The following is a 25,017-nucleotide window of genomic DNA, read 5'->3' on the forward strand; positions in this document are numbered from 1 at the left end:
TTTATTTATTTTCAAGAATAATATCTAGTTACAGAATAATAAAAATGCCTTCAGCAGTACAGATAGTGCAGAATTAAAAACAACAACAACATTTTAGCACAGAGTACTAAGTAGCTTATCTACTTGGAAGGAAGCCCTACTCAGATTGTTTGGGGCTCATGTGCAAGCAGTTGTGATTAGCCCTCTTGGTTCTTCCTGTGCAGATCATAACCTGTAACGTTTTCTTCGTTCAGAATATTGCAACAGAGTCCCTGGCTTTTCAGCTGAACTTCCTTGATGGACTCCATTTAGGCACATCGCTTTCTTTCAAGTACTTAAGAGTGTGTGTGTGTGTGTGTGTGTGTGTCCCCGTGTCCGTGTCCAGCAGCGGAAGGAGATTTCCTGGTGCTATTCACAAAGCAATTCTTGCCAGCACAAAGAGAGAGTGTCATGCAAGTGTGGCTTTGCTCCACCTTCATTTTCAATGGCAAAGATGTGCTTGAGCCTGTGCTGTACTTTGATTGTTGGTGTTCAGAGCCCCCGCCCCAATTTTCTCTTTCTTTTAATGGTGGGAGCAGCCTGGTATTGTCTCAGCACATCGCTGAGACTGTAATGCTGATTTATAGCCTGATCATATGTGATGTTGTTAGTCTAAGACCTAGAATCTAGATTAATTTCTCACATCTTGAGGGTTGGGAAGAGTTTGGAAGAGACAAAGAGCTGGGGTGGGCAGAGCGTAATGGTTAAGAGCATGAGTCCTGTGCCATGAGCTTGCTCGGTTGCCTTAGGCTACTCACTGCCTCTTGGCCTTGCCCTTCCCCCCTGGAAAATATGGGGCTCATACAGGGATAAAGTTAAAGGACCCCTGAGAGTTAGGTCCAGTCACAAACAACTCTGGGGTTGCAGTGCTCATCCCGCTTTATTGGCCGAGGGAGCCAACATTTGTCCACAGACAGTTTTTCCGGGTCATGTTGCCAGTATGACTAAGCCGCTTCTGGCGAACCAGAACAGTGCACGAAAACGCCGTTTACCTTCCCACTGGAGTGGTACCTATTTATCTACTTGCACTTTTTGATGTCCTTTTGAACTACTAGGTTGGCAGGAGCAGGGACCGAGCCACAGGAGCTCACCTCGTGGGGATTTGAACCGCCAACCTTCCAGTCGGCAAGCCTTAGGCTCAGTGGTTTACACCACAGCGCCACCCGCGTCCCTCCATACAGGGATAGTTATTTATTATATTTTCATTTTCAGGGTGGTTTACAACAGGAATAAAACAATTTGAAGTGCTTCATAAGTATGAAAAGTTGTTGTTGTTACTATTATTATTATTATTATTATTAATATTTGCTAGTGGTCTGAACTGATCCTTCTGTTGGGCTTTTGAAATAAGACCAAGGGCTGCAGGCTGCTCACCACTGACGCAGCACATTTTGAAGTGATTGTCAGCCCTTCAAATTCTGTTCAGTAACAAATGGGTCTTGGGTGCAGCTCAAACAAAGCTGGCATCGTGTGCTCCAGAAAGCAGGCCTCTAGTGACATTGTGCTCAGCACAGTAATGATAGGGGCCATTTTGCAGCAGCAGCAGACACTTCCAAACGCTATTCAAGGGATCTTGCAGTAATTTAATCTGGATTTGACCAAAGCATATGTGACAGAGGCCAGATCCTGCTGGTCTCGCTTAACCACATAATTATGTCAGTCTGGCCTAAAATAAGAGAAAGAGAAATTGTTGTGACATTTATGAGTCTTAGTCTCAGCTGACGATTGAGTGAGTGGCTGTTTTTTTTTTAAAGGGTTAAGGAGGCAATCCTATGAAAACTGATCTGTATCAAGGAGTAGGCAGAGGTGTCGGCTAAAAAATGCAACACTTGTGTCGTGTGGGTTGTGGGTGTAAATAGATTTTTTTGTAAAAGCCCCTGAAATATCTTTTAACATTTCACTTTGAACTCTGGAAGCTATCCTTCCCCAGTGTGGATACATTTCCTCCCATAATGTTCAGAAATAATTTGAAAAAACCTTTGGCGGGTTGTAAATTATTGATCACAGAACTTACCACTGGAAAGAATCAATTAAATCATTGCCTCCAAGCGCCTTCTAGGATAGGCTTTTTTCCTTCGGTAGATGATATATTGGAATATTTAATGATACCGCTTTGGTTCTGCAGTTTACCGCATTTCCTAATTAATGGCCTGTCTTTGTGCTATAGAGCTTGCAAGGCGGCTCACAGTACTGAAAAGCAATTGCAGTGCAGTAAACCTGCAATTTGTGTGGGGGTTACGCTCCGGGATATTGCCTAAAGCTGAAACTGCATAGTCAAAACGCATTGGGTGCCCTCTTTTTAATTTGTTAAATATGTTTTGCCAAGCGTGCGAAGCTGAATGCACACAAGTTACATGTGTGCAAGTTGTGGGCTTATTATATTTATTTATTTATATTTATAATCCCGCCTTTCTGCCATTTTGAAACTTAAAAGTACCATCCCTGAGAAGAGGGCTTTTACATACTCAGGTTCAGCAAGGTTGCTGTATCATCTTCCTTCCGATCATATCCTGGGACCAGCAGGCCCTAAAATGCAATAAAACCCAAAAGCACTGCTAAAAAAATATTCCAGAATTGCAAGTGTAAGAAACAGCAGCTCACCTCCCTCCCCCCCCCAAACCTCAAATCCCTGCATCATTCATCAAATGATCGGAGAAATAAAACTGTTTTAACTAACTGCCCACAAAAAGCCAGCCAGGTTGGTGTCACACAGATGTTTCTGGGGAGTTCTGAAGAAGAGCCTTTCTGCCTCAGGCGCAAGCGCCTTCTGTTCCAGGATGCTGCTTCCCACATCAGCCTGCAAGATGCTGATTCATCCAGGGCATGATGGCAACATCCCTCCTCCATTGCTTCGCTCTCAGCAACTAATCAGCGATGTACTGGAGCTTCCAATTTGCCATCATGGTTAATTGCTGCTGATAGAGCTCTCTGCTTTGTAGCAACCTTCCTCACCTCTTGTCAGCCCAGTGTGGCCAATGGCTTGGGAGGATGGTGGTTGGGATCCTGAGCACCCAGTTAGGGAAGGCTGCTTTATAGAAATACAACTTGATTTGCTGGACGAGAGCTGAGAGCTCATTGAGTCCAGGATTCTGATCCTAGCAGTGGCCGACTAGAGGAAGCTTCCAGCAAGGCATGAGGGCAGCTGCTCCCCTCCACTGCTACGGTTCCTGTCTGGCAGGGCGCGTCGTCTTCTATTCACAGCACATGCACCGGCCGCCTCTCGCTTTTGATGGTTTTTTTTTTTTTTATAAAATTTTTATTAGTTTTACAAAAGTTTTTATAACAAACAAACATAAAAGAAAAACAAACAAACAAACAAATATAATTTCAAAATATCCTTTCATAGACTTCTTTCCTCGGACTTCCCCATACCTCCCCTTTCTGCATCCTCATGTCCAAATTTTATAGCAACTTATAAATGTTCTTTCCCATCCTAATTCTTCATAGTCCTTTCTTAGTCTAATCTTATATTACTGCAACCCTTTCTCTCTGTAAAATCTCGACATTCTAAGCTTCATCAAGTTTATAATAGTTCTTAAGATAAATCTTAAATTTCTTCCAGTCTTCTTCCGCAGTCTCCTTTCCCTTTTGATGGTTTTGCAGAGCACAGGGCACATTTCAACGAGATAGCAAATTAGAGACATCGAGGGAATTGGCTGTGGGATGGAGCCTGGATCGCGAGGCCATTAGGAACTCAAATTGACGATTCGGAATTGATCGTCCATGGCACGGGAGCACTGCATGCCTTGTGACTGCCTTGTCTTACGCATTTGAATTTTATTTCATTTTATTTTTTACACTGGTAAAACGGCTGAATTTGGTGACGCTCAGACCTGTCAGCGAAAATGTTGAGCAAATGATGTCTTTAATATTCCCCAGGCATCTGGCTGAAAACCTTTGGAAGGCCGAGGGGTGGAACGGGCGGCTTCCTGTTTGTAAGTCAAATTCTTTGCCAATTTTGTTTCCTGCAGTGCTCTCTAAAGAAAAAGAAAAGAAATAAACATTAATAATTTGAGTTCCTCTTATGAACACCCCTCTTTTAACATGGCTGGTTTCCCTTGTGTTTGACTATTGCAGTGAGCAATCTGGTATGTCACTGAAATCCTAGGCAAGGCGGCAGCAGCCAAGGTGGTGTCATTGAGATATGGTTGGAGCACAACACCTGCGCTGGTTGGGACAGGTGGGAGTTGTAATCCCACAGCATATTGAGGGCACCCTGTTGGCTACTTCTGCCATAGAAAGCTGAAACCCCAGGCGTGAAGGCTGATGAAAGTTGCAGATATTGCCAGGATGGTTGGCCTGTATTATGGGAACCTCACTATGAGTGGGGCAGAACTTGTTCAGTGGTGGAGCCTGTGCAGAGGTGCTGTTTGTGGTATCTCCAGTTAAAAGTCTCAGATACCAAGTGATGGGGAAGCCTCAGAACCCCAAGAGCTACTGCCAGTCAGCATTGGTGGACCATACTGGCTAGGTGCCAGGCTGCCTCCAGGCACTGGGACAGTTAGGCATTTGCCTGGGTCCCGAAACTGCCAGTGGGCTCACTGCCATCACAGCGCTACCATTTCCACTAAGAAGACCAGGTGCGGCCTGTGCAAATTCTCATTTTGCATGTCCTGTCTCTCTTGGGTGAGGGGAAAGCACTGACAGGACTGTGCCCTGGGAGCAAGCACCACCTATGGACAAATAGTCTGATCTGATGTAAGGCAGCTTACAATAGCCCAAACCTATAAATAGTACCAGCTGGATAAAAATAAGTTTCCCATTGATAGAGCATGTTCACTCAGGTGGTATGAGATCATGGGAGGGTCTTCTAGGGAATGGATGTGCTCCCTGCACAGTCTCCTCAAGGTGTAGCTTGGTAGCCAGGGGCTCCAAATTGAATAAAATATTGGGGTGACCCAGGTAAGCCCTGCCCGATCCTATGCGCCGTATGCCTCTAGCTTGTCTGTCTCCTCTTTCTTCCCCATAGGCCCCACGTGGGGTCCAAAGACATTCTGGGCACAGGTCAAGGGGTCACTAGATGCCTGCATGCCACTTTCCAGTCACTGGTTAAAAAAGCAACCCTTTTAAAAAAATCATTAAAAATGGGAGGGGCAAAGGGCCTGGACCAAGGAGCTGTATGAGGTTGCCATGGTACCACATTGGGAAACGCAGGTATAAGCTGTCCTGAGTGGCCATTTTGCTTAGAATATACATAGAACCCAAATGCTGTTGGCTGTGTCCCTAAGACATTTTTCCTGCATTCTGAGTCAGAATGCAGAAAAGCAATGAGAGAAATATGCATTATTATTATTATTATTATTATTATTATTATTATTATTATTACCCCACCCATCTGGCTAGGTTGGCCCAGCCACTGTGGGCAGCTTCCAACACATTAAAAAACACACCAAACATTAAAATCTTTCCTATACAGGGCTGCCTTCAGACATCTTCTAAAAGTTGTATAGTTACTTATCTCCTTGGCATCTGGTGGGAGGGTGTTCCATAGGGCAGGCATCACTGCCCAGAAGGCCCTCTGCCTGGTTCCCTGCAACTTCACTTCTCGCAGTGAGGGAACCGCCAGAAGGCCCTCGGCGCTGGACCTCAGTGTCCGGGCAGAACGATGGAGGTGGAGACGCTGCTTCAGGTATACAGGGCCGAGGCTGTTTAGGGCTTTAAAGGTCAGCACCAACACTTTGAACTTGTTCGGAAACGTACTGGGAGCCAGCATAGATCCTTTAGGATCCGACGGCCACTCCCAGTCACCAGTCTGGCTGCCACATTCTGGAATGCTGATTGCAGGTGTGACTTTGAATGGAACTATGGGTGAAACACCAGGGCTTAGATGGAAACATGTTAAAAGCAGGCCGGGCTGGAAATAGACATCAGTGGTACTGAATGAATACCAATATCCCAGCATGCTGCAGAGCAGAAAGAGAGGGAGGGGAAGCATGGTTATTCCATCCCTGCTGCTCAAAGTTGCCTTTGGCTCTTCTGCAAGACCAACTAGCAGCAGCAATTCCACCAAGCTCCCTGCGCTGTTTCCATTCCAACTGGTCATTATAAGTTTAAAAATTACAGTAGTGCCGGAGCTTGTTCCTTTCCTCCTCCATTCCCTTTCCTTTTATGTCATCTATTGTAGGTGGTTTTTCATTGGTCTGTAACACTGCTTTTTTTTGGCTAAAGGTTGGGATAAAACACATAAATAAATGAGCGCAATGCACTGTGCATACATCTCTAGTATATTCTGGCTAAGTCTTCACCTGCCACCTTTAGAAAAGTCACCAATAAAAAGGGGGGGAGGTGAAAGGGGGAGGTGAAAAAAGGAATAAGAGCAGTTAGAAATAAGTGATGCAGAAAGAGTAGTGAGTCTAGTAATATTCTTACAGGGCAGCACTGGAAAAACTATCCACATTGGGTTCTTTTCAACTAACCTTTGCTCATCGTAGACCTCAGAAATGAATATTCATCCCTAAGGTTTGCTCCTGCTCTGGGGGGCAGGACTTGAACAAATGGCTTCAAGATATAAGAAAGGAGATTCTGGCCAAACATCAGGAAAAACTTTCTGTCAGTAAGAGGTGTTAGAGAGTGGAACCGTCTCCTTTGGGAGGTTGTGGGCTCCCCTTCCTTGGAGGTTTTTAAGCAGAGGTTGGATGGTTATCTGTCATGGATGCTTTAGCTGAGATTCCTGCAATTTCAGGGGGTTGGGCCAGACGACTCTGGGGTCTCTTCCAATTCTAGGATTCTATTATTCTAAGCCAACATTTTGCATCTGGCCTTAGGTGATGGGCCAAGGTGTCTCTAGGAAGAGAAGAAAAGATATTGTGAGGGAAAACTTGTAGACTGCCTTATGTATACTACACCCTTTTTCTCTTTGTGGAAATCAAGGTGGTGGTATGTATTGTGTTCCCATCTTGCCTTTCATGAAAGGCAGAATTGCTGTATCACACGCCTCCCTGGGAAGTGTGGTCATCACTGTGTCTGTGCAAAAACAGCAACCACAAAGCGCCTCGCTATGACTAGCAAAGTGGCAATCACGATGACTGGAATTTATTGCCCACCACTGGAATGGGCTGTGATGTCCATTTAATTCTATGGAAGAAAGTTGAAAGCAGTTGCAGCCTAGCCGCCCCTGACTTCCTGTGAAGTGTGCCTCCTACAGGAGAGGAAGGTGCACTACACCAGCAACCAAGGGTGAATAAAGCAAACTGGCAATTTAGGCATATAGATTTACAAATTGCTGATTGGGAATTGATGCCAAAATAGAGTGACCAGTTCAAGGCCAAGCAGTGAGTTTGCTTGAACTGTGGGTTCCCCCAGAACCAAATCTAATGCTCTGTCCACTGGATGACACCAGCTCTTGAATGTGTAAGCTGTTACATCGACTGTGTATCTCACTTCTCAATAATCTGAAGTGCCTGCTTTATGACACACACTTTGGCTGTTCCTTAACAACAACCTTGTGAGGCGAGTCCATGAGACTTCTCATTTTACCAGTGGGAAAGCAGAGACTGAGAGGTGACAACATGTCATGTGTAGGACTAGGATTTGAACCCACAACCCCACTAGTGCTGAGTTCATTTGTAGAAACCTTTAACAAATGTTAACCACCACATCTGGCGACAATAGCGACTGAGGAAGCAGCAATATGGTTTCTTCATGATAGTAATAGAATTAGTAATGTGTTTTTATAAATTCTAATCTCGATGCTTGATGTTTGCTTGTGCTTTTTCTAAGAAGAACCGAAGCCCCTGCGTCCCCCCCCTTTATTATTGTTGTTAAATGTCTTTGCTTCAAGGGCTGCTTAGTCTGCTGCAGAGTACAATGCTGGGGAGAGCCCAGCCACTCAACATTGTGATTTGCTCTGAGACCTATATTCACATCCGTGGGTGGGGGGTGGAATAAGCATTTGCAGATGGTAGGCAGTTTTGTGTCATGGGCCCTCGGTGTTTCAAGTAGATACCAGTCCCCCTGATATTTAGGAACACAGAGGGTGGGGCGCTGCCAAAGCTTCACTCTTCCCCAAAATCTGAGGTCCTTTCCTTTTTTCCTCTGAAATGAGTCACCTCTGCCCAGCACCCTTCTCTGCTGTGTGAGTGAGTGTGAGAGAGGGAGAATGAATGATGTCACAACATGGGTGGTACTATGCGGTACAGAAGGAAAAAAACTCAGCACCCCAAGGGATCCACTTTTGACGGCATCCCTGCATTTGATGTAACGGGAGTCTTCTTGGATCAGATCAAAGGGGCACCCTGTTTCCCACAATGGCTAGCCAAGTGCCTCTGGAAAAGCCCACACATAAATACAGTCATCCCCACTTAACTTGTCCCCAGTGCCTGACACTGAGAGGTATACTGTCTCTGATGCTGGATGTTCTGCCTCGCTGCCGTGGCTGATAATAATTAATAGACCTCTGCTGCTCTTCCATGAAATTGCCTAGTCGTCTTTCAAAGCCAGTGAACACCACCACAACCTGCTGGGGCAAATTCTGTCTATTAATGATGTGTTGTGGGAAGAGGTGCCTTCCGACATGTACTTCAGTTCTCATTCTGTTGGCAGTGTGTGCATGTGGCTGTGCAAAAATGGGAGGTAACTCCTGGGTCATCTAGCAACATACACATTCTCAACTTGAATCCTCTGGAGACTAACATGTGCACCACCATTTCTGTGCTTAGAAATGGGAAGAGTAATATATCAAGTTAAAGTTATATTTTGTGTGTGTGTGTTTTGGGGGTGGGAAAGAATCCATGGTGAGGATTCCACCCTCCCCTTTCATCCCCCTTCCTCTCACCCCTCTCCCCTCCCAGGAAGGTGTAAAATTAGTGAACCACAAAATGAAGGCAGGCCAGGCTGCTCATTGTGTATGCAGAAGGCATCCATCTCTCTCAGCTCCCGCCCTCTCTTCCTCTCCTCCCGCTCCTGCAAAGGCCGCTTGTGCTCTCGATAAGATGATAACAGGCTTGAGGAGCAGCAAACTTCCCTGTCTCCCAGACTGACGGATGTTTTCCCTTTTTGCTTTCAGGTGCAAGCCAAGTTCCGTTACCCTTTCTACTATGAGATGTGTTGGTATGTTCTGGAGAGATACGTGTTTTGCGTGACCCAGCGCTCCCACCTCAGCAAAGAGTATCTGAAAGAATCAATGTTAATTGGTGAGTGAATTCTTTTGCAGCTAATAATCAGAGTGAACAGGCAGGGAGATGGAACGGCACCCTTCCTTTTTGCTTCTGTGCACAAACGGGTTGAAAATCATAACGGTGAAGAACTGTGGAGATTGAACTGAATTATTCTATCATTTCCTAAAGGAGCAAGTGTGTGGCTTGAACCTCAGGCGTTTTATCCAGCACACCAAGTTCCCCCAGGAAATGATATTTCTCAAGGTCTTCTGCGAGGAAGCGAAAAAAACACAACCAGATCTGTATACTCTTGTGTTTCTGCAGGTTTTGAATCCTCCCAAAGAAATGAGGGTTAACTGGGTGCCTTTGACACATGGGAGCAGGAGGGTTAGGGTGGCATCCCAGGGCACACACCTAAATTCTGCACAAAGGAAGTACATTTTTCAGCACTTGGAATAAATTATGTAGATAGTTCAACTTTGCATGCTTAATTTGCATAGCATATAGCCAGTTTATACACTTTGCAGAATTATATGGTAGAGCTTTTCATAGACTGGATCAAATGAGGCTGCAGTTTTGGGTGGGTGAGCGGTGGTAGTCTGTGGGAGAAAGTTGAATGCCCTTCTTGGCCACATAGGGTGGGCTTGCAATTAGCTGTGGAGCTTGCAATTATCTGTGGAGCATAGGCAGCTGTCTTACGCCCAATTTGTCCACCTAGCCCAGAGTTGTCTCATGTCGACTGGTAACACCTCTCTAGTGATAAAAGCAGATACAGTGGTGCTCCGCAAGACGAATGCCTCGCAAGACAGAAAACTCGCTAGACGAAAGAGTTTTCCATTTTGGAGGTGCTTCGCAAAACGAATCTCCTATGGGCTTGCTTCGCAAGACGACAATGTCTTGCGAGTTCCTGCAGGTTTTTTTTCCTTTCCCCCCCTTTTTCTAAGCCGCTAAGCCGCTTATCAGCTGATCCGATAAGCCGCTAATAGCGCTAATCCGCTAATCCGTCAATGGGCTTGCTTCGCAAGACGAAAAAACCGCTAGACGAAGAGAATCACAGAACGGATTCTTTTCGTCTTGCGAGGCACCACTGTATCTCTACCATTAAAGGTAAAGGTAAAGGGACCCCTGACCATTAGGTCCAGTTGTGGCCGACTCTGGGGTTGTGGCCGAGGGAGCCGGCGTTTGTTCACAGACAGCTTTCCACGTCATGTGGCCATCATGACTAAGCCACTTCTGGCGAACCAGAGCAGCGCACGGTAACGCCGTTTACCTTCCCGCCGGAGCGGTACCTATTTATCTACTTGCACTTTACCGGCTACTAATCCTTTTAAACTGGAGATGGCATAGATTGAAGCATCTTCTTCAGACAGTGCTGGTATTTTACCACTGAGCTATGGTCCCTGGCAGAGGCAAGTATAGACCAGGTCTGCAAGGTGCATGCACCATTCGCAGAGAACAGTTATCAGTGCGCAGATGAGATGTAAATGGATGAGGTCATCCACTCCTGTTTTCTACTGCTTCCTGTTTTTCAGGAACTGTGGGCCCACTGCCACCTAGTGACATCCTCCAGGATGGCAGGTCTCTTCCTTCAGTCAGCAATCATATGTGGAAGCCAAGTGGGGTAGTGTGACCATCAACCTTGCATGCACCATCACTCGTGTGTGTGAAAGGCTGTCTTAAGTGCTCTCCAGTTTAAAACAAAACGCCCGCCAGGTGCACAGAAAAAAGCCTAGCCTAATCAAGAGCCAGTGTGGCATAATAGTAATAGAGTGTTGGTCTAGGACCTGGGAGAGTAGGATTTGAATCCTCACTCAGCCGTGAAGCTCACTGGGTGACCTTGGGCCAGTCACCATCTCTTAGCCTAAGCTACCTCACAGGTGGTTTGTGGGGATGAAATGGGGAGGAGGAGAACCATGTTCACCACCTTGAGATCCTTGGAAGATAAAAGATTGTATATAAATGTAATAAATAAATAACCATACTAGTGATGGTCTAGGGACTGTCCTTGCCTATCGCCTTTGAGCTGCCAAGGCCAGCATTCTGTGAAACTGAGTCCTACCTTCAGGGCGTTAAAAATTCTTCTCATCTGTCTCAGATACAACAAGGAAACGCAGCTTAGACAGCTTCTCATCGGATTCCTGGGTAGACATGGATGACGAATCGTGTGATGTCCACACCCGGGAAGAGAAGGACGACTGTCTGGAAAAAATCCCCAAGGCCTTGGCGGACGGATCGTCTTCTCCCAACAGTATACATTCAGAAGGGAAGGAGGTTTCAGGAAGGAAGCAAAAATCTACAGCCACCCGCTTCCTCAAAAGGACTTTGTCCAATGAGTCGGAAGAAAGTGCAAAATCTACACCGGCAGACTATCCCAAAACTCCCACGGGCTCCCCAGCTACAGAGGTTTCGGCGAAATGGACTCACCTGACAGAGTTTGAACTGAAGGGTTTAAAAGCCCTTGTTGAAAAACTTGAATCCCTTCCAGAGAATAAGAAATGTATACCTGAAGGCATCGAGGATCCGCAGTCTCTGCTGGAGGATATGAAGGTGTGTAGATGTTTTGCTTCTAAAAATGGTAAGCTCTGTGATGTCAGGAGGCTGTCCAAATAGCCTGTAGTTGGGAATCCATCTCGAGAAGAGGCCCTGATGTCTGTGCACTTCACATACCTTACATAGAAGACCCACAGGGAAGAAGAATGTGTTTGGTGTAGTCATATGGTGATAATTCCAGAGTTCTCCTCTACTCAGCTTTGTAAAGAGTGAATAGCTTGTCTCTCAGAGCAAGAAAGGAAGGGCTATTTCAGAACCCAGTGAGGGCCTATCCTACTGATCTTCACATCCAGAAGCAACAATTCCCTGTATGTAGCCATAGCTTCAACAGTTTTCTGCTGCTCTTCTTTCTAGTCCATCTCTCTGTGGTGGACAGAAGCCACCTGGGAAAGAGTGAAGTGGAGTGGAACGTCTTCTGTTAATGTTCTCACAGAAAAAGCACTTCATTTGTAGAGGTTCAGAAGCTGCCACTATTTTGGCTGCTTCAACAGCTCTTGCACATAGACCAAAACCAGGAGTTAAGTACATTAAAAGGAGCTGAATGACAAAAAGAAGGGAAGTCTCTGGGTATGTGCCCTGAGGGCAGGGGGTGGGGAGACACACACAACACTATGGGATTCCTTTCCACTTCAGTGGAATCCTCAAAGCCTCTGGCTGGGGTGGGAGACCTGCTTTGGATGCGACTTGGTTCTTTTTCAGGTACACAGCCCAGCAAATACTATATGTATCTAAGAGTTTAGCTTTTCGAGGTCTTATCTTCATGAGTTCATGTTATGGGTACTGGGAGAGCTCTTAACTGCATATCTCAGCCTTGAAAATTAGTCTGCAAAAGTTAAGAACCCAAAGAACTGGCTTGTTTCCTGTCTGCTTCTGCATTGCCATGTGACATTACAGTGATGACCGGGGAGCCACATGTATGACAGAAGAAAGCTGGGATATAAATTTAAGAAAAATAGGAAAGTGGGGGTGAAGAGAGAGGGAGAGAGCTGGAATTGACCCTTCTTCAATTTGGCAAATACTTCTCTTGCCTGGTTAGTATCCTGAAAGTAATTCTTACTCCTCATAGGCAGTGCTATTTTTTCTAGAAAAATAGGTGCCAGAACTCACATGAACGCCTCCCTGGTTCTCTTAGAATGGCAATGGCACCCACCTGAGAGGTGCCGAAAGTGAGTTCCAGCGAGTTCCCCCTGACAATAGCCCTGATCATAGGTGATCAGACAAGATAAAATGAGTTACGTCAGGGGAACAAAGAATAAATGTGGGCAGCAGTAGTCATTAGGTTCCATTTACATTTTGGGTAAGGATATGCGAGAGGCTTTGTTAGGTTTTGGGAGAGGTCATTCCAGAAGCTTCAAAGAAGGGCTGAGTTTTGAGATGAGGTGGTGGACTCAGCCCCCATCAGATGATGCTGGTGGGGGCTGTCATTAGGGATGCTGGGAATTGTGGTCCAGCCCCACCTGGAGGGCCTTGGCTTCCCATCCTTGGCCCCAGGAGTGTGTGGAACATGATCCAAGTGAGAGGGGCCTGGGCAATGTTGCTTAGTTTTGAACTGTTGGAAACTGTACCACTGCAGATCTCACAAGGTGGGTCAGGGTTGATTCTTCAAATGCTCCCACCCATCAGAATCTCCCCGCACACATGAGCTTTAAGCACTGGAGGTAGGTATCCTTCTCTCACCTCAGTTAGCTAAATGACTAATAACTAATGTGGATTCATATATTGTGGCATTTTACAGAGCACCGAAAAGAAGACAGGTCCCTGCCCCAAGGACTTTACAGAAAATGTGGGTTTTGATGAGGGATTTGCAAGGGTAGGATAGAGAAAAAGAAGCACCAGGAAAGAGTTATTAACCTTTCCTGCACACTATCAATAACGGCAGTGTTTGAGACAGGATGGTGTGAATTGCAACACAACCACTAGCTTGATTCTTTCTATGTTGGGGACAAGGAACTGCATCCTTTAGATGTGTTAACTGTTTGTGTACGTGGAGATTTTAAACAGCAAAGCATGCACCATGCAATGAGCGATTTCCCCCGTGTGTGGTGCAGTTCTCTTATGGAACTGTATCACATCCCCCCAGCCCGGGTGTTTAAATACAATAAGAAAACACTTAATGAGGCACTACTACCAGTTGCTCTTAAAACACTTTTAAATTTGATTTAGAAACTCATGATACGTATAGGAAACTGAGGTTTTGTAGTGATTAGGGGCAGGTGGACGCTGCATGAAGCTGATTCAGCTGTAATAATTTTCAGGGTGGCGCTGTGGGCTAAACCACAGAGCCTAGGAGTTGCTGATCAGAAGGTCGGCGGTTCGAATCCCCGCAACGGGGTGAGCTCCTGTTGCTCGGTCCCTGCTCCTGCCAACCTAGCAGTTCAAAAGCACGTCAAAGTGCAAGTAGATAAATAGGTACCACTCTGGTGGGAAGGTAAAAGGCGTTTCCGTGTGCTGCTCTGGTTTGCCAGAAGTGACTTAGTCATGCTGGCCACATGACCCGGAAGCTGAACGCCAGCTCCCTCGGCCAATAAAGTGAGATGAGTGGCGCAACCCCAGAGTCGGTCACGACTGGACCTAACGGTCAGGGGTCCCTTTACCTTTACTGGCTGTGTGTTAGTCTGTTGCAGTAGAAATTACAACGGGTCTTGTGGCACCTTAAAAGACTGACCAATTTATTAAGGCGTAAGCTATCATAGATTACTAGAGTCCACTCTTGCTTCTGACAGATTGTTGTCCACTAAAGCTAATGCCTTAACGAATTTGTTAATCTTCGTTGAGTAAGTTCTGTTTGCCTTGATGTCAGGCACTTACGCTGAATGCTAGAAAACGTGGGTTGTGTCTGTGAAAACGAGCTCTGCTGCATGAAGAAGTGTCTCTCGTCTGTTTAATTGCCCATGTCCTATTTTCCCCAGACAGTATCAATGTTGGTTGCTGCAGTGTAAAGAAGATTGAAGGATGTGGGGTTGGAATTCTCACAATGTGCTTTTTCTGTTCATATCACGATCCCTTTCCCTGTCTCCATTCTTTCCCGATCTCCTATCAGCACAATCCTCTACATGTCTGCTGATGATCATTAATAGTGCTTACTGCTAGGAAAATGAACATTATTTATAAAGATATATTTGAAAAAATAAATTTGAGAGGGGTGGCTGTATATTAATCTCTTGCAGCAAAACCAATGAAGACTTATGGCACAGCACCTTAGAGACTGAACACACTTTCATAAACCATAGTCTCCGTCAACAAGAAATTTACAAGTAAAAAACCTGTTATAGTCAGGTTTATTATAAAGTAATTTAAAGAAATCTTAAGTTGATTTAATGACAGGACCGGAAGTTGATTACTTGGTTGGTCAGTGAGAATCTGCACATGTATTATGTGCAGATAATAGGTATATGGGACCACCTCTCCTGCTATGCCCCACGGAGGACCTTAAGGTATATAGCAACACCCTAGAGGTCCCGGGCCCTAAGGAAGTTAAGTTAGCCTTAACCAGAGCCAGGGCCTTTTCAACACTTTTATTATTGCCTGGTGGAACGCTCTGCCTCATGAGACCAGGGCCCTGCGGGATCTGATTTCTTTCCGCGGGACCTGTAAGACAGAGTTGTTCCACCTGGCCTTTGGCTCAGAATCAGTTTGATTCCCTTCCCCTCTTTTTTTTCCCTTTCTCCTCGTGTGAAGAGGCTGCATCCTAATGTTTTGATGTTGTATCTTAATCTTTTAAATTGTATTTTAATCAACTTGTTTTTATTATTGGTTGTTAGCCTCCCTGAACGCGGTCTTGGCTGGGGAGGGCAGGGTATAAATATTATTATTATTATTATTAATTTGAGAAATATACCAGCTTTAAAGCAGCCTTCCCTAGCTTGGTGCCTGCCAGAAGCTTCGGAGTGTTAGTTTGGTCTAATGGGAGTTGTAGCCCAAAACATCTGAAAGTTTGGGGGAAGACTGTTCTAAAGGAAAAGGCATGCTTTGTTAAAAGTAAGGAGCCATACAATTGCTCCAGTTAAAAATGACTGTTTCAGCAATTTAACCCCCCTCTGCTTCTTAGGTTGTAATAAGGCATTCATTGTATCATTCCTGAAAGCTTCCTGAATGATCTCCACCTTACATCCACAAAATGAGAATTGTGAGGTGAAACTTCCACATCTTTATTTCCAAGCTTCAAAGCAGAAAATAACATTTAACCTTTTCACTACATTTTTTGATTTTCTTCCCTTTGGCAAGTCATGGTGTGCCAGGTCTTTGCGCACACAGCCCTTAATTATCCTCTTTTCTTTTTGAAACAGAACATCCTGAAGCAGCATGCAGACGATGACCAAAATCTTGCCATTTCTGGGGTCCCAGTGGTATCATGGCCTAAGAAAAACGCAAAGGTAGGGTGTTTGGAGCTGAACTTGTCTAAAAATAGCCATTTCCATGCCTTTTTCTCTCCCCAAATTTTGACACTTCTTGGTAGGAGCCTGGCCAGTAAGTAGTTACTCACCTGGGTAAACACTCAAGCCTTGTAGCTGGACAACACTGCTGGTTTTTATCAGGCATCACTTTCCAGGCTGCAGCATTTATTGGTAGTTGAAGAACACACAAGGTAGCGTCGTATCCAGATCACCATTCTGTAGCAAAAGGGCATGAGAGGACTGTGTCTATTAAGGAGCACTTTCCCAAGGGGTTAGCACAGAGCTTTTCAACCTTTTTAAGTCCATGGCTCCCTTGACCTACTACTCCTGCAGCACCTGTGGGGCTCAGGAGCTCAGTTATGTCACCCCTTGCCTGCAGAGCTGGCAGCCTCTCGCCCGTTTTCAAACACCCTCCCTTGTCGAGTGTTCCCTCACTCCCCTCCTCTCCCATTAGGAGTCCAGGCAGCCACTGCTGCCATGCTTGGTATCTGAGCTGCTCCCCCTGCCCCAAAGAGAGGTGCCGCCTCAAACTGCCCCACAGGGGCCTGGGAAGCACCCCCTGGCTAGCCCCAGAGGCACCATTTGCCTGGGGAATTTGTAGCCAGGGCTGCTGCAACAAACAGCCACACAAGCCTTTGGGAGGCAGAGACTTGAGAGGGCATCAGAGGAGGGAGGGAAGGAAAGAGGGACAGAGGCCAGTGTTGCCCCTGGCACCCCTGACCACCCTTGAAGGAACTGCAGGGTGCCATGGCACACTGGTTGAAAACCACCGAGTTAGCGTGTTGCATCAAAAACAACAAAGTACCATATGTTGCCTCTACAAATCTCACTGTGACACAAGCTTTTGTGGAGTGGGAACTGGTTCATCCGATGTCTGAAGTATAATGCTCAGTTGGCAGGTACTGGAAAAAATGTAGACGTTAAATGGCAATCAAACTTAAAAAGTACAATCTCTGACAATTCAAAATAAAATAAAATAAAATAAAAAAAATCCTTCCAGTAGCACCTTAAAGACCAACTAAGTTAGTTCTTGGTATGAGCTTTTGTGTGCATGCACACTTCTTCAGATACAATGTCTTTGTTCATACCAGGTCTCTCCATGGTTTTAAGTTTAGTAATGAGTTGCAATTCAGCAGCTTCTCTTTCCAGTCTATAGTCTATAGAATGTATGAACAAAGACATTGGATTCTTATCTCATTATACATGACTAAGCCATTTTTCACCTTCTAACCCCTTGCCTTTTCCTGTAAGACCTATTGCAGTCATTAAGAGTCGTCAACAGGCTCATCTCAGCTATCTGCCAATCTCCCATTCCCACCACCCTTCTGAGTAATACCCCTCCCCACCTTCTCACTATATAGAAGGATCTGGCAACTTCTGTTTCAGTGTATCTGAAGAAGTGTGCATGCACACGAAAGCTCATACCAAGAACTAACTTAGTTGGTCTTTAAGGTGCTACTGGAAGGAATTATTTTATTTTATTTTATTTTGACTATGGCAGACCAACACGGCTACCTATCTGTATCTGGCAATTCACTTAGAGTTAAAATGTATGCAAGGTAAGAATCCACAGCAGCAGTAATACGTGATAACCCAGTCATTTTAGCATTGCTGAGTTAAATGGGACAGGAAACCATTTTCTCTCTTCAGACCTACATTTAGTCAAGGTCAGGAATGCTCAGATTGTATTATCACCAATCCCTGCCATTGTGAAGGACCACAAAAGTAACTTAGTTGGTGAAGGTTCAGGTATTCTGATACTGAGTTGATGCTGGGTGAGGTGTCAGGGAGCAGGGATGTGAGAGTCATTTGACAATATGAGCAATGAAAGGGGTTCCTGGTTATTAGAAGTTAGTTTGTGTTCCTTCTAAATTTGTTCCAATATTATGTTAGTGGCCCGCTGATGAGAGAACATGGGCCCCACATTTTTTAGGGGGTGCTTCCTTGTCAGGCTATGTAAAAGCTTATTAAATCAACTGATTTTGAGAGGATTTTGCGAGGATTTTGCTTTTAAAACAATGTCATTGAACTTTGGTCGAATGACATTGAACTAAATTAGATTTTAAACCTTTGATTTAGGTGTGTATAGGCCAACTTTTTACGTTGTTCATCAGTTTCAGCTGACTGGATCACATCCACACCATACATTCAAACACTTGGCTTTCCCCAAAGAATCTGCTCACAGAGCTACAGTTCTAAGCACCTCTAAGAAACTGCAGTTCCCAAGACTCTTGCAGGAAGTCATGTGATTTAAATGTGATCCTGTTGGTTTGTACAACACAAACAGATCATTTAAAAATTAAGTGCAACTGACAGAATAATTTTGGGCCAAGGGAGATGCTGAGGAACCATAATTTTCAAATTGGAAAGTGGGAAGGGTGTAGCTTAAGGATTTTGTGGGTTACTCTCAAGGAGAATCATGCCAAAGAAATTTTTGTTGGGGTGCCTCGTCTGGTTTTCCCATAACCGTTTCCACCCACTCGCTGACCACACTCCGTGTGTAAGCTGCCACAAAGAGTTGCTTCTCAGAAGAGCTAGCCATACCTTCTGCCATGGATTGTAAAATCTGGAGGAAGTTGGGGGGGTGCAGGTGTTGTTGAGGATATTAGTAAATCTATTCAAGAGGCAGGATACACCTTGCTCATTAAGGAGAGGGGCTTGCTCCCACTTCTTCCTCTCTCATAAGAGAATCAGTGCTGACCAAAAGGTTTAAGCAGAGGAGACTCTGCCATGACCATGGCTGCCTGCTTGCTTAATTTCAGGAAAATAAGACCAGCTTAAGTGGAAAGTGCATGCAGAGCACAGCAGCTAAGTGTGAGATGTTTGTGCAGGAAAAATGCTAGTCCAACTCTCACCTCAGTTACACAAACATACTTGAGTGGCTTCTGATCGGTTACTGTTTTCTTAGCCTAAATATGCTGCAATACAGGGCTAACGGTGGCCTATCTTACAAAGGGTTATGAAGCTTAAAATATTTGAAGTGCTGTGAATGTAGATTGTAGGGCCCTCAGGGCAGAGACTGGCCCTTTTATCTCCTTCCTTATAGGTTTTTAAGCTGAGGTTGGATGGCCATCTTGTCCCGTATGATGTTGAGATCCCTGCATTGCAGTGGGTTGAGCTAGATAACCCTTGGGGTACCTTCAAACTTTACAGTGATTCTATGATTCTGCTGGTTGACTGAAAAGTAAGCCTGGTTAAGCTTGATGGGGGTTACTCTGAAGTAAGTGTACTGTTGTTGGTTTTTGTTTTTAAGCACAGATAAAGCTAATACGGACACGGGTGGCGCTGTGGGTTAAACCACAGAGCCTAGGACTTGCCGATCAGAAGGTCGGTGGTTCGAATCCCCGCAACGGGGTGAGCTCCCGTTTCTCGGTCCCTGCTCCTGCCAACCTAGCAGTTCGAAAGCGCATCAAAGTGCAAGTAGATAAATAGGTACCGCTCCGGCGGGAAGGCAAACGGCGTTTCCGTGCGCTGCTCTGGTTCTCCAGAAGCGGCTTAGTCATGCCGGCCACATGACCCGGAAGCTGTATGCCGGCTCCCTCGGCCAATAAAGCGAGATGAGCGCCACAACCCCAGAGTTGGCCACGACTGGCCCTAATGGTCAGGGGTCCCTTTACCTTTACAGCTAATACTCTGAAGTAATTCCTTTCTGACCTTAGTTTGCTGCACTCACTTACATAGCAGAAGTCTTACCAACTTATTATTAGATTCCCCCCCACCCCACCCCCCAAAAAGACCATGTGCTCAGGAGAAGTTCTTTTGAAATATTTATTTTCATCAAATGAAATACTGCTGCTTCCAATTGTTCTGGAAACCATCTAGAGGGGAAACATTCTTTAAAAACCCAGGAAAGATGAGGAGGAAGCTTGGGGTGGAGGAACAGTGCAGCTTCAGGAGGGGTTTTTTTTTGGTGGGGGGGATGTCCACCTAAAATGAAGTCCTATTGACCCCCAGATAAGATGCGATCCTCCCCCTCTCCCTGGCAGCCAATGGCGAGGCTCCCCCCTCGAGCCCCGGCCTTCTCGGCTTGCCATTGGCCCGGCCTGCGGGGGCCCGCCCCTTCCTGGTTCGGCCTCATGCATATGCATGAGTTCCCTCCCTCCGTGTGGCGAGCGAACGAGCGAGAGGCGAGGCGAGCCGAGTGGCGGCGGCTCCCCGCCCGCCCGCCCTGCCCGCCTCCCGCCCCTCCTGCCTGGGCCCGCCATGAGAGGAGGATGGCCATGTCGGTGAGCCCCGACGAGGACGACTACGACTCGGAGCGGGAGCCCGAGCACGACCAGGTCGGCGGGGCCGGGGGGGAGGGGGGCTTCTCAAAGGCAAAGTTTGAAGGGGGGGGAGGGGGCTTTCCAAGAAGGCCGAGTGTCCCTCAGTGCAAGATGCAGGGGGGGGGGGAGAGGAGAGACAATGTAGCCCCCGAGAAGCCCTGCCTGCATCCCCCCCGCCCCTCCCCCGCCCCTTGCCAGGAAGGAAGCCTCCAAACGGGGAGGGGGCGGGGAGCATCCCTCCTTGTGTCAGCATAAAGCAAACGGGGGGGGGGGGGAGAGGCTTTTGTGCTCCAAGAAAGGGCTCCTCGGGGAACTTCATCTTGCCCCCTTGTTGAAAGAAAGGAGACGAAGTCAGAAAGAGGTGTATTTAACCCCAGTCACCCATTGTTGGTGTAGCTTTGAAATTGACATTTTATGCAGCCTTTTGCTAATCGAAAGGTTTGTTGATTGAGCTGGGGGGGGGGGAGGACGGAGATCCCAGGTGCTGTTTTATATGGATGAGCTGCGCCTATGGGGAGGGTGAATGGATCTGAGCTGCTCCATATAATAGGGCTTCCATTCAGCTCTGGGACTAATCCTGTCCCAAGTGCTGGCTTTGCTCCGCTCTCTCCAGTTTACAAAACAGCAGCTTGTGGCACTTAAAAGTTAACAAATGTTTTTGTGGCATGAAGTTTTGCAGGCTACAAGCCTACTGCTTCTGAGTCCCATCATATTAAGGGAGTGAACCCAGGAACAAGGCACATTGAACATAGTTGGGTTTGCTTATGATTAAACATGCATAGGCTGAGCACAGTGTACCTTGCTGCCTTATTCACATTTATGCATAAGCAAGTTGCACTGATTTCAGCAAACTTTACTCTCTGGCAAGGATTGCCGCCCATTTACTTGGACAGCCTGATCTTATGCATGGTCTGTACTTCTCTGCACATTTTCTGAGGAACAAGGCACTCTGAACACAGTGGAGTTTGCTTCCAAATAAACCTGCTGTAACATGTACTCAGGCCCAAAAATTCTCACATCGCTGTAAACGTCTTTTAAATTGTCACAGGACCTGCTGTTGCGTATTGAAGACTAATGGCATATGGCCTTGAACAATTTTGAATTGCTCTGCATTTATGTAATTTACCACACCTATTAACAACAGTTCTCAGTGTGGCTTACCACACGTATTGATATAAGACCAGTGCTAAAATAAAAAAGAACAACAAAGTAAAATAGAAATAATATATTCAGTCGCTTCAACAAAAAGCCACCAAATGCCCTGGCAATTAACAAGGTTTCTACTTTGCAGCTAAACACCATTAAGAAGGTGGGTGTCGGGCAAATGAGTGTTGAGGTGGGAGTTTCAGGGATGAGGAGCTGCCACCTGCAGACCCTGTCACTGGTAACCACAAAGTTCTAGGTCTCAAGTGAGTAATGTAAGCAGTCAGGTAGCCAGGGTTTATGTGCTGATTGACAGCTGGAATTGGAAGTGAGTGTTACTGTTGTGTAATTTTTAGCAACATAGAAGATCAGGCCCTCTGTGCAGTGGATGGATTTGACACACTTAATAAACTGGTTAGAAGACTTTCCTTTGTTCTATATAATCATCATCATCATCATCTGCTTCAAATGTGTTGTGAAATTGTATAGATCTTCTTGAAGAACTCCCCAAAATGCAACGTCTTTTTAAACAAGTCTTTTTAATAGCAAAATAACTTCTAAATTGTTGCTTCGGATGGTCATGAGAGTGGGGATGAAAAATGAACTGATCATTAAATAACCCAGAGCATGTGTTATAGGGGGTTTATTTTGCTCCATTGTAGACCTACTTCAGAAATATGAAAGAAGCACAGGGGCTGGTGTGTGTGTGTGTGTGTGTGTGTGTGTGCATGCACACACATAGACACTTCAGGCATTGCAGGAGATTGGACTAGAGGGCCCTGGGGGTCTCTTCCAACTCTACAATTCTAATTCACACATGATATTTCCAGACCTACATTTAAAAGAGTAAAGTGAAGGGAAACCTTTGCTTGCAAATCTGCATTGTGTATACTGTGGAGTCAGACCATTGGTCTGGCTAATTCAGTGCTGTCCAGAGTGTCTGATGGGGGCCTCTCCCAGCCCTACCTGGGAGATGGAGCCCATGCAAAGCATCTGCTCTCCCACTGAGCTATGGCTTACTTGCTGCAGTTGCTTACCCAATGCACAGTCAGTAGCAGTCATAGTCAGCTACTGTGCAATGTATGAACAGGCTGCTCTTATGCTGTGTTAACATAGGTTTTACATTTTTCTTTTTTTCCTTCCTGCTGGGCGCCACTGCTCCAATTCTGTTTGTTGCCTTGACTAATGGTCTGTGGTAGTTACCTTGCTTCTGTAACAATGATGAGTCGCAGTTTTAAAATAACTGCCTGGGGCTTCCCTGAAAGAGGAACATTCTTTCACTTAATAAAATGTAAAATGAAACTTGTAACAACTTCTACTTTAATGGCTCATTTTATGTCGTGTACCCAAAAATGCAATTTTGTGCATGTTTACTCAGAAGTAAGTCCCTCTGTGTTCAGTGGCGCTTACTTCCAAGTAAGTGTGTCTTGAATAGAAGTTCTGATCTAAATAATAAAGAGCCCCGTAACACCTTTAACCTGGGGTCCACTTCATCAGAAGCAAGTATAATCCTCATCTGGCAGGTATTTGGGGAGAATGTTGGAAGTTAAATGGCAACAGAATGCTAAAAATATGGCCTGACAATTCTGTTGGAGCTCAGTAAGAAAGGCGACTCTTCCCAACAGCTGTAACTGGTGATGCCTTTAAAATCAGTCGCCTACCAGGACATCAACTTGGCTTAGGATTGCTGTAAAAGGAAATTCCAGTGTGAAATTGCTGAATTACATTTTCCAAGAAATTCAGTTTGGATGGAGATGATGGTTTCCTCTTCCATTACAGGTGTTAATTTACCTAGCAATGGTAAGATGTTTGGGCCATCACCAATTACTGCCATTGTGAAAGGTCACTGTTTTAATGTTGCCTGCATTTAGCTGTGGCTGTGTTGTCACAGACCATCGATTCCACGAAAGCTTAAGCCAGACTTCACATGGTTTTCCTTCCTGGAAATAGGAGTCTCTGAATGTCCGTTGTTGGCCTATATGATGTCTAGGGACTTTTGTGTCAGACTGGCACTGGGTGCTTAGACTCATGGCCTAACCTGCCTTGCAGGGATGTGGTGACAATAAAAGTGGGCAGAGAGGCATGGAAGCTGCTCTGAGTGATTTTGAGAAAAGGTTGGATAAACGATGTAGTAAATAAAAGAGGTGTAGAATCACGAACCATAGTTTGCATGATGTGAGCGTGATTTTACCCACTTCACTAAAGGATTCTATGAGTATTGAAAAGTCCTCTCACCCCACAGTGATGCTTTACTCTCCCAATTAACAATTAAAGGCTTGGGCAAGCAAAAAATAGTCTGGTGCTTAAGCAAAGATGGTGCCAGGAGTCCTTTCACAAACAGGGAGCCACCCCCGAGAAGGCCTGTCTTTGTGCTGCTGCCACTCTCTGCACCTCCCTTGAAAGAGGCATGCAGAGAAGGGCCTTGGTGTGATAAGGTTCATATGGGAAGAGGGTGGCCCCTGAAATATTGAGTCCCTGAGCTGCATAAAACTTTATAAGTCAAAACCAGCACTTTGAGTTGAGCTGGGAAATTAATTGATGCCAATTTAGTGTTGTAAATTCATACTGCCTTATTCCGGTCAGTAATCTGGCTGCTGAATTCTGCACTAGCTGCAGTTTCCAAGCAGTCTTCAAAGGCTGTCCCAGGTAGAGCACGCTGTAGAAATCTAACCTAGCGGTTACCAGAAAGTAAACATCAGAAGATAGGGCCACCAGTCTAAGCTGGTGAAAGATACTCTGGGCCACCATTGCCATTTGTGCCTTGTGTGACAGTAATAGACAGAAGTACCTCCAGGCAACAGAGCACCTCCTTCAGGGGAAGTGTAACACCCTTCTGAACAAGCTGAACCTCACCTGTCCCGGCTAGGGAACCACTTGCTAAGAGCGCCTCAGCCTTACCTAAATTAAGCTTTAGTTCATTGGCTCCCATCCAGTCCATTACCAGTGCCAGGCCCCAGTCTAGCACATCCATTGATACGTGTGCAGACATAAAGGAGAAGCAGAGCTATTTTTCATCCACATACCGCTGACAATGTATCCCAAAACGCTGGATGACCCCACGCAGTGGTTTCATGTTAACAGCATAGGGGGTAAAATTGCCCCCTGTGAGGCCCCTGAACAACTCTCCCCAAGCCCCACTATTAGGGAGTGGGCATCCAGGAAGGAGTACACTCCAGAGGGATTCTGGAAGCTGCTGAGAGATCAAGGAGAATCCGAGGGAGACACTTCCCAATTTCTCTCCCGACAAAGATAGTCATGTAGGGTAACCAAAGCAATTTCCCGGCCAAAACTTGACCCAAATCTTAATTTAAATGGCCAGCACTGGTGGGCCTTGGCAGGGCTTGAGGACCCCAGAAAATTCTGAAGGATGCCTTGTTCTGGTGCCCGGCCTTAAGTAAGCCAGTTCCTTGCAGCCTCTGTCCCTGTATCTGCAAACTGGGGATAATGATTAGAATATGATTATCCTTGCTCATAAGGTAAGGATTGAGAAATAGGGTATGGGAAATACTTGGAACGTTGCTGTTTAAACATTGCTGTTGCTTGCCATTCCCA

The 25,017-nt window shown here is 45.7% G+C and overlaps 1 protein-coding gene across 4 annotated transcripts in view; it reads left to right on the top strand.

Moving 5' to 3' along the window:
* Positions 1-25,017, top strand: part of KDM2B (lysine demethylase 2B) — a 96,596-nt gene that overhangs the window by 53,735 nt on the left and 17,844 nt on the right. For all 4 annotated transcript variants that reach the window (XM_082204093.1, XM_082204092.1, XM_082204094.1 and 1 more), the window contains 3 exons: positions 9,023-9,149; positions 11,209-11,660; positions 15,950-16,036. In XM_082204093.1, coding sequence (XP_082060219.1) covers positions 9,023-9,149; positions 11,209-11,660; positions 15,950-16,036 — 666 coding nt within the window. The remainder of the gene's footprint in view (positions 1-9,022; positions 9,150-11,208; positions 11,661-15,949; positions 16,037-25,017) is intronic.

This window comes from Podarcis vaucheri (genome assembly GCF_965113315.1).
Source record: "Podarcis vaucheri genome assembly, chromosome: 16".
NCBI lineage: Eukaryota > Metazoa > Chordata > Lepidosauria > Squamata > Lacertidae > Podarcis > Podarcis vaucheri.